Source organism: Echiichthys vipera (genome assembly GCF_963691815.1).
Source record: "Echiichthys vipera genome assembly, chromosome: 3".
Taxonomy (NCBI): Eukaryota; Metazoa; Chordata; class Actinopteri; order Perciformes; family Trachinidae; genus Echiichthys; species Echiichthys vipera.
Window position 1 is genome coordinate 16,348,739 of NC_139828.1, and position 10,379 is coordinate 16,359,117.

General features: G+C 41.1%; 1 protein-coding gene across 1 annotated transcript; it reads left to right on the top strand.

The window, feature by feature from the left end:
- Positions 1-1,890: 1,890 nt before the first annotated feature.
- Positions 1,891-10,057, top strand: lsg1 (large 60S subunit nuclear export GTPase 1). Its single transcript, XM_083911231.1, has 14 exons — positions 1,891-2,099; positions 3,782-3,908; positions 4,267-4,387; positions 4,477-4,563; positions 4,731-4,817; positions 4,913-4,973; positions 5,550-5,726; positions 5,944-6,282; positions 6,358-6,459; positions 6,560-6,703; positions 7,684-7,807; positions 7,974-8,053; positions 8,444-8,617; positions 9,526-10,057. The coding sequence occupies exons 1-14, from the start codon at positions 2,001-2,003 to the stop codon at positions 9,703-9,705; spliced, it is 1,902 nt and encodes a 633-aa protein (XP_083767357.1). The 5' UTR covers positions 1,891-2,000; the 3' UTR covers positions 9,706-10,057.
- The last annotated feature ends 322 nt before the right edge of the window (positions 10,058-10,379 follow it).

Below are 10,379 nucleotides of genomic sequence, written 5' to 3' on the forward strand. Positions count from 1 at the left end.
TGGGCTTGTATTGACTGTGTTCATTGATATAAAACTCTCACGTTTGCCTGCTTATTGCAAGTGGCTGCAGAACTAATTTTGCATACACTAAATGTTCACTATTAAATTAAAAACTATTTTTATTTTTTTTATAACATTGAGCAGCATAATCTCATAAACATAATTTTATAGGAGGGAACTGGGGATATCAATAAATATCTTACTTAACAGACAATATATATGAGCAATATAAATACATACTATGCCAAAATGGGTCTACATTTCTTTAAGACTAAGACGAAAACATAAGGGATAATGGAATTTGAATCACAACTGAGTATAAACCAGGCTTGTTGAGTCATTATACATTGCAGATCAATTACTGTCATTTTAATGTATTAAATTGGGCTTCTGTATCCCCTGTCCACCAAAAAGCTTGTTTGAAGATGTTTTGACATTTTCCCCAACATGTTTTTCAAGTTCGACTTAGCACGTAATTAGCAAGTCATTTTCCCTTCAATATATCAACTAAAAGTTATAATTGGAATTTAAAGTCTGTTCAGTCTGAAATGAAATAAATCAACAACCCACCACTGGGGAAATCACATGTTACAGCATCTCCAGAGTTTGCACAAAGAAATGACGAAAAGAAAGAAACCAAATAGAATACAATAGAATACAAGCTACTTTCACTGTGCATATGTATGTAGTCCTCCAAGCAATTTCAGTCAAAAGCAACTGGACTTGGTTATTTGTCTAGGAAGACGTTTCAGCTCTCATCCAAGAGGCTTCATCAGTTCATGTACGGATCTGACCAGGCTGGGACTGGACCAGTCCCGATAACGATGACCTGGACAAATGAGAACATGCACAGGCAAATGTATGTAGGCACATCTAGCTACATGTAGGATTAATTGCACAGGAAGGATTATATTGCACACATTATTGTAGTAAACATGATATGTAGCATTGTATACTTGGAAGATACCACAAAATATTTAGATAAATGTAACTGCACAAGATAAAGACAGGGAATTTCACTGTTGTGATGAAGGCACTGGGTGGTGACAGACAACATTTTACAATAAAAAACTGCAACAATAAATACAGAAAGTTTTACGTGAAAATAAAATATGGAAGTATAATCTAGAGTAGCCAAATATTCTCTATATCAGTCAGTTCATTTTGGTTTATGTGGAATAAATGTAAGGGAGTAATTCTGGTACTGTTGCTTTATGCTGCCATCTTGTGGTTCACACCAGCATTGCGTTTATTAATCTGGAATAAGTAATCAATAAATTTGATTTGTGAATTTTAATCTAATTTTTTACTGTATGTATGGGGACTGCTTCCTATGTATAACAATCTTTCTTCAGGGCGCTATTGATAGTTGGACAAACAAGTGGACTGTACCATAGTTGCGTTACTGTAAATGCTTACAATGAAACAGATATTATCCCGGATTTTTAGCGGTAAATAATATGTGTGTGGTATAAAAATTAACAACTAAGCTAAAAAAAAGATAAAATAAAATAAAAATAAAGCAACATATCAAAGTCATTTTTGTGAATTCGTCCGGATAGAACCATTATTATTATTATTATTATTATTATTATTATTAGTAGTAGTAGTAGTAGTAGTAGTAGTAGTAGTAGTATTGTTGTTGTTCTTATTCATGTTATTACTATAATTAAAATTATTGTTATTAATATTATTAGTATAATTAGCTTTAATGTCTACCTACACATTTTTTAAATACAATTTAAATAAACTTTTTTATCCAGTGTTGCTTGTATGTATGTTGAGAGGTGTTATTGTCATATTTTCTATGCCATGATACTGTAAATAAGAAAAGAAGATTTATCCGGATATGACGCTTGTTTGGTTCGTCCCACTTCCTGTTCTTACGACAACAACGTAGTCCACATGAGGTACAGCAACTAGCGACAGAAAGCGGTTTTGTACCATTTAAATATATAATTTACAGAAGTACCAGCAGCCGAAGTTAGTCAGAAGGGGTTATGGGGAAGAAGAAAACAGGCGGAGGAGTCGGGCTGGGCCGAGCTCTGATAAAGGAGAGACTCCAGGCAAGCCGAGGAAACAAGAGGGGCGACTCCTGGGTATGTCATGGCTACAACTTTAGCTTCTATAAAACCCCTTTAAATAAACCACAGAGGATGCTCAACTCACTGTTCATGATATATTGTAAAGTTCAGGTTCACAATCGCCCCGTTTGAACTGCGTCTCAACACGTGGGGGAACGGGGAAGCTGTCAGTAGTTGGTAAAAGTATGTTTTGTTGTTCAGCACCAAACTCTCATAGGAAAATTACATTTCATCGCATATCTGCAACGTGATGTACTTACATTAGTACCTGCTGCAAATAAATAAGACCCTGCCGTAAATTCGGCATGGAGATAATCTATACAGGAGCATTATTTTTGCCATAAACCCACATATTTCAATTTTATCCCTGTAGAGTGTTACATTGAACTTTTGCACATGTCTTGATAACTATTTTTGTACATCCTGCACTATAACTTTATATATTTCTTATTCTAAAACACACATATTCGTTAGCATATTTTGTATGGTATCTTTTTCATGTTTTTATTGTAATTTTCTTTTCTATATTTATGCTATTTACCTTTGCAGTACTTTGGCTTTATTTTGTATTTATTTACTCTTAATATGTTTATTGTACGCACCAGACATCAATCCAAATTCTTAATAATTGTAAATCTACTTTGTAATAAACCTTATTCTCATTCTTCTTATCCTCATCCTCAATAAGTTCTTAGGCCTCACTGCTATTACCCATAGCATGTTTTTATACAAGACATCTCATCTCATCTCATCCTCATCCGCTTATCTGGGGTCGGGTCGCGGGGGCAGCAGCTTTAGCAGGGGACCCCAAACTTCCCTTTCCCGGGCCACATTAACCAGCTCTAACTGGGGGATCCCGAGGCGTTCCCAGGCCAGTGTGGAGATATAATCTCTCCACCTAGTCCTGGGTCTTCCCCGAGGCCTCCTCCCAGCTGGACGTGCCTGGAACACCTCCCTAGGGAGGCGCCCAGGGGGCATCCTTACTAGATGCCCGAACCACCTCAACTGGCTCCTTTCAACGCAAAGGAGCAGCTGATCTACTCCAAGTTCCTCACTGATGGCTGAACTTCTCACCTTATCTCTAAGGGAGACTCCAGCCCCCCTCCTGAGAAAACCCATTTCGGCCGCTTGTACCCGCGACCTCATTCTTTCGGTCATGACCCAGCTTTCATGACCATAGGTGAGGGTAGGAACGAAGATTGACCGGTAGATCGAGAGCTTTGCCTTCCGTCTCAGCTCTCTTTTCGTCACAACGGTGCGGTAGAGCGACTGCAACACCGCCCCCGCTCCTCGATTCTCTGGCCAAGCTCACGCTCCATTGTCCCCTCACTCGTGAACATGATCCCGAGGTACTTGAACTCCTTCACTTGGGGTAAGGACTCATTCCCTACCTGGAGTAAGCGATCCGCCGGTTTCCTGCTGAGAGCCATGTTCTCAGATTTAGGAATGCTGATCCTCATCCCATCCGCTTCACACTCGGCTGCGAATCGATCCAGTGAGTCCTGAAGGTCACTGACCGACGATGCCATCAGGACCACATCGTCTGCAAAAAGCAGAGACGAGATCCTCAGCCCACCGAACTGCAACCCCTCCCCACCACGACTACGCCTCGATATCCTGTCCATGACAATCAAGAACACTAATGTGTGGTTTGTTATTCATGAAGGCCTTATTTGACCCTTTGTTCGCATCTGCAGATCCACACCAGTGAGCTGAATGATGGCTATGACTGGGGACGGCTGAACCTGCAGTCAGTGACTGAACAGACCTCCATGGATGATTTTTTGGCCACTGCTGAAATGGCAGGGACGGAGTTCGTAGCAGGTAAGTCATACCTCTCTTGTGTAGTTCTTGGGTTGTATGTTGTACTTGTATGTTTGCCCAAAAGATTGTCAATCAATTTTAATTACCAAGTATGGCAAGGTGTACTCGTAGTCCCAATACACGCCATGCTCTGACACGGATGTTGTATATAAACATCATATCAAGCTTAATGCAGATTAGGAAATGTATTGTTGGCTGGAATGGACTTATTGCTCACAAAGGTCTTATTATTGAGCACAGGGTCTTTAGTTATTTAGGCAGCAGCTTTGAGAGTGATTGTATATACTTTGTCTTAAACATCACTGTTATCCGCTGCTTCTCGGTCCTTTGATTCCACTCTGACTGTTTCTTTTCTTAGAGAAACTCAACATCAAGTTTGTGCCAGCGGAAGCCAGAGCAGGCTTAATAACAGCTGAGGAGCGAACCAGGCTGACAAAGCTGCATGAAGAGCACAAGCATTTCCTCAGAATTCCTCGACGGTAAGTAGAACAGGGCTAGATCATTTTATGAAATTCATGCACTGTAGGTTTTTTCGCGTTTTTGATTATATCTGTCTCCCAATTTTAAGCCCCCACTGGGACGAAGGCACCAGTTCAGAGGTGCTTCAGCTAGCAGAGAAAGACAGCTTCTTGGAGTGGAGACGAGAGCTTGCTGAGTGTGTAATATTCCATGTACTCTGTCACCTTTGCTCTTACAAAGATTGTTTTGCTGAATATTTACTGTTGGGTTCAATAATAAGAACATTCAGTGTTTGTAATATGTAGTCTCATCAGTGTAGGATTATCCGTATCAGCAATTTAAATGCAAGTTTTACTTCTGAAGGCTGGAAGAGGAACAGAAGTTTATTCTCACCCCGTTTGAGAGGAACCTGGAGTTCTGGAGACAGCTGTGGAGAGTGATTGAGAGGAGGTAAAAAAACAAAAGTAGTCATTCGTATTTTTAATGAGGAATATGTTCTCCATATGTTATACTGAAGGCAAACCTCTTCTCATGTTTTCCTGTAGTGATGTAGTCGTTCAAATTGTTGATGCAAGAAATCCTTTGCTGTTCAGATGTCCTGACCTGGTAAGTACACATTGCGTAATTGTGCAACTAAACTGTGACTGTGTTTCTGTCACCTCTTATACGGTTTTAATTATTTTCATTATTAATTTATCTGAACATTTGGTCTATAAAATGTCATAATTGTTGTAGAATGTCAAACCTAGTTTCTCAAAGTTCAAGGAGATGTCTTTAAATGTCATGGTTTATCAGTCCAAAAAAATCTAAAATAAACTGGACCTATGTTGCATTCATGTGATCTCGGAAAAGTGAGACTTGCAATACAAGTCCAGCGCCCAAGCAAAGTGCCCGCCCTGGACAGGCACTGCACTACAGTAGTATGATATAAATAAAGGAAAGCAGGGGACTTAGTACATTAGTACATTAGTACTGTAGTTGGCAATTATTTGTCTGTCAACTGACATTTCATTGCAGCTCCCTGCAGTCTTTCATCTTGAGATTTTATGTCAAAGATTTGTTCAACATTTGTACTTACTGTAGTTAATTTTAAATGTAAAGTAAAATTATCAAATAAAACGACAGATATACTGTTTTAAGGTGAACCAAAATATTTTACACTTTTTTGTTGTGTGCTGCCAGGAGCTGTATGTAAAGGAAGTGTCAGAGCACAAGGTGAACATGCTGTTGGTGAATAAGGCAGACCTGCTGACAAGGGAGCAGAGGCGAGCCTGGGCCACACACTTCCAGAAGGAGGGGTTGAGGGCAGTTTTCTGGTCTGCCCTAGCTGAGAGCGACAGACTGGATGCAGAGGAGAAGGTAAGGAGGTGGAGGTTTAAGAAACTGTACTCCGAACATCACCTGTGAATTATAATATATGTGTTAATACAGTTATTTTTATTTCCCCCCTCATCACAGGGAGCTGAATGTTATCAGTTTGTAAATGACCGTGAATGCGTTAGAGCTTGTTAGCATGTTTAGACTAGCTACTGCCTTTTGAACCCAGTATGAAAGTGTGAAACGTCTCTTCTCGCAGGGCATGGAGGTGGAGGATGCGGAGTGTGAAGAGAGTGACCCAGAAGAGGAAGGACAGCCAGACAATGAAGACCTGATCCAAAAAGGGGCAGCTGGAAAGGAGGATGAAGAAAAAGAAGAGAGTGATACAGATGAAGAGCAGCGGGAAAAGATAACCGTAGACGAGGAGGACTGGCACACCTGCTCAGAAGATGAAGACGCGGAAGGGGCTGCCAGTTCATCCGGTAAATCCTCCTTCCACAACTCCAGCTGCCTGCTGCATAAGGATGAGCTGCTCGACATGTTTAAAGCTGTTCACAATGGGCCCAGGTGTAAAGACGGACAGCTGACAGTGGGACTGGTGCGTGAAAAGATAATACTATACAATGTGTGCTGTGGTCTATGAGTTTTCTGATTGACTGTGTGAATTTAACAGGTTGGGTATCCGAATGTAGGAAAGAGTTCGACCATCAACACCATTCTAAGGAACAAGAAGGTGTCTGTTTCAGCCACTCCTGGACATACAAAGCACTTTCAGGTAAAGAGCCCTGCATTCTTGAGATGTCTTCATGTGAATTCAAGTCATTAATCAACAAAAAGCCTAATGGAGGATTGTTTTTTCTTGACATGTATCACAGACTCTGTATGTGGAGCCAGGCCTTTGCCTCTGTGACTGTCCAGGTCTGGTCATGCCCTCCTTTGTTTCTACCAAAGCTGAGATGATCTGCGCTGGGATCCTGTCCATTGACCAGATGAGAGATCACGTACCTGCAGTCTCCCATATATCCTTTGAATGCTGTTGGCATAGTACCTGCAGAATCCTGCAGCATGTCTCTCTCTCTTCCTCTCTCTCTTCCCCAACCGTTTACGGCAGAATGGCTGCTCGCCCAGAGCCGGGCTCTATTTGAGGTTTCTGCCTGTTAACAGGAAGATTCCCTCAGTACCGTCGCACCAGTGCTCATGCTCATAGATTAATTATTGGATCTCTGTAAATCATTGTATGATCTAGACCTGCTCTATATGAAACACGCCCTGAAATAACTTCTCTTATGAATTAACACTGTTAGAAATTTGAATTTGATCAAAGGTGCTATCTGTAGAGTTATCAACCTGCATTTTGAGAAAGTAGTAGTAGTAGTAGAATTTCTCATGATGGGGCATAAGGAACAGAGGCCTATGGATAAAATATTAGCTGGAGCTTGAGAGGCAGAGATCTTCTGTAGCAGGAATCAATGGGGTGGGGGGAAATGTGGTCGTAATCAAACTATAATGTCTGTTTGTTCTTCGCATATCTCAAGAACCACTCAGCCGATCTACTTCACACTTTGAAGGTGTATTGCGAGGGACCCAATGATGTGCTGTGTTGAGTGTGAAGCTGTTTGTATGAGCTGTTCTCAAGAACGCAGCAAGCAGGAATACCAAAGCCCAGGCATTTGGCCCATTATGAACAAACAGGATTGAAACAAGCCCTGTACTGGCTTTTAAGAATACAAAACAGGTTGTTGCCTGCAGTGTGGGATGTAGAGATAGAACAAACCCATCCTAACACTTAACCATCCAATAATAGCAGTGTGATTGACTGCACCTTTCTGTCGCTATGCACCCAGCATCGGTTGTTGATTTATTTACTGTAATGGATTCAAATTACCAAAACAATTTATACCCAGAACTTTGAACTTGAACATTATGCAGCTCAGAGCCCCTCCAGCTTTAAGGATTTCTTGGATGCTGATTGTAGTTAAGTCCTTAACAGATTTGTCACATATGTCAGGTGATCCCTCGCCATGTGTCAGAAGGCACCTACGGCATCAACATCATCCGACCACGAGAAGACGACGACCCCGACAGGCACCCCACCTCTGAAGAGCTGCTGATGGCTTATGGATGTAAGATTGCCAGATATTTCTTCTGATTCTGTGGAGAATACATGAACCTACCTAATAAAATGTATTTTATAGACTTGTGTAGTATTAGCCTAATATTTCTACTTCTTCTTCTTCTTCTTACAAAAAAGCAGCATAAAGTTTATTGTCATGTTTCCATCTATTTCAGACATGAGAGGCTTCATGACGTCGCATGGCCAGCCTGATCAGGCCAGATCAGCCCGGTACATCCTTAAGGATTATGTCAGCGTAAGTGCCAGACCCGAATCACAGCTGAAAAATTAAAGTAGCCAGTACTATTTGTTCATGGTTTTTACGACTTGTGTTTAGTAGGGTTAAATAGGGCCTAAAAGAATCATCCATTGAGTACCAAAATGTGTCTTTGCTGTCAACTTGTAACACCTCCCTCTGGTTACAACGATAAGCAACATTTTGAACTACAGGTTTGTTGGTTCACCTGCAGCATTACCATGTTTAAAAAAGACATGCAGGGGCCTTTGGATATTACCTGCATATTGGAGTAGCTGCTCTTTGAAATCGTTTTGTATCATTGACTTAAGATACATTTAAAATATGTGCATTCTGACTGGAACACGTTTTCCCTCACACACTCATCCGAACAATGTTGATTCCTTACAGGGAAAGCTTCTGTACTGCCATCCTCCTCCACATATTAATGCTGAAGACTTCCAGCCGCAGCACAACAAGTTCCTGAAACTAGACTCAGACTGCTGTGACCTCCCAAACACAACAACAAACAAACACAAAATCAAGAGAATTGAAAATGTAGTTGACAAGAACTTCTTCCATCAGGTATGATAACATCTACTGTCTTCTTATTAGTGAGAAAAATGCTTTAAAGGATCAGTGTGTGGGCTGCACAGTGTATTGGTGGTTAGCAGAGTGTTCCTGATTCAAATCCGGGCTGGGGCCCTTCTGTGTGGAGTTTGCATGTTCTCCCCATGAATGCGTGGGTTCTCTCCGGGTTCTCCAGCATCCTCCCACAGTCCAAAGACATACATGCGTTGGGTTAATTGATTACTCTAAATTGCCCGTAGATGTGAGTGTGAATGGCTGTCCGTCTCCGTTTGTCTCTATGTGCCCTGTAATAGACTGGCATCCTGTCCAGGGTGTACCCCGCCTCACACCCGATGTCAGCTGGGATCGGCTCCAGCCCTCTGCGACCCCGTTAGGGACAAGGATAGATGGATCAGTGTGTAGGATTTAGTGGCATCTAGTGGTGAGGTTGCAGATTGCTAAACTGACCCCTCCCATTCCAAACATCTAGATGACCTATAATGGCCTTCAGGAAACAACACATGAAAGGCCCTATCTAGTGTAGATGCTGTAGTCAACAAGATGTAACTGGTAAACTGCACACACATCAGCACTTAAGTTAGCAGCTTGCTAGTTATGAAGGGATATTTGGTTTGATTTTGTTAAAAGACAGGGTTTGGGTTAGGGTTACATCTCGTTACTTACAAGGCGAGTGATGTTTTCATGTATAATCAATTATAAAGTAAGTTCTTGCTGCGTTTGGCTTTATATTTAATCACTACAACGTCACGTTTAGCAGGGTTCAAATACCCGTCTGTGTGTTTATGCCTGTGCCGTTTGTTGTCATTCAGTGGCTACAATCCTACACACTTGTCCCTTTTAATAGTAGCTATAAGTTGTAAAAAAATTAAATGTGTGAGTATTGATTCGGTTTCTATCTTCAGGCGAACGTACGGGCGCTCTCCAAAGGGGTTCAGTCTGTAATGGGCTACAAGCCAGGCAGCGGACCCGTCGGCCCTGCAAAACCTGGATCAGAGGTGGTGATGGGAAAACCCTGGAAAAAACATGGCAACAAGAACAAGAAGGAGAAAGTACGCCGCCTTAACAAGCATCTGGACGCCTGACGACGATCTGAAATCAAAGCCCTTTTAATTACAGGCCCGGAACTACAATTGATTCCAAAGGAATTGATGCAGAGCAGTATTTTTGGGTAGATGTAGGCCACTTAATCCTGTGAACTGTCTCTACATTGACAAATGAGGTGAATAACCTGCTCCGTTTAGAAGATCCTATTGGTGCAATGCATTCCATCAGCTGGATCACCAGCTCTACACCAGATCTCACCCTGATGTCCAGAAATAAACTCAACATCCAGTGGTGTGAATTTTATAAGACATTGAAAAGGACATTTTCAATTTGTAATTTAAAGCCACATCACAAAGTCTACATTACCAGGATAAATAACTGTCTGTTTGATACTGCTCTTATCCATATACAGTAGTGATTAATGTAACTAAGATGGAATATAAAATAAATGGAATGTTTTCATGTTTGTGCACGGCTTGTTTATTACATTTCCCCATTATTATTGATTAATGCTGCACAGTGCAACGGTGGAAAGAAACACATGAATAACAGAGAAGTATTCTGTTACCAGGGCATTTGCATTCATATAGAGATTCAGCTCTTTAAAAAGCTTTATTTGTTGCAGTTTAGAAGTATACAAATGTATACCTTAATCATTTAATATCAGCATTTAATGAAAAGAATCACCTGTAGTGTTTAGAATTCAGCTAAA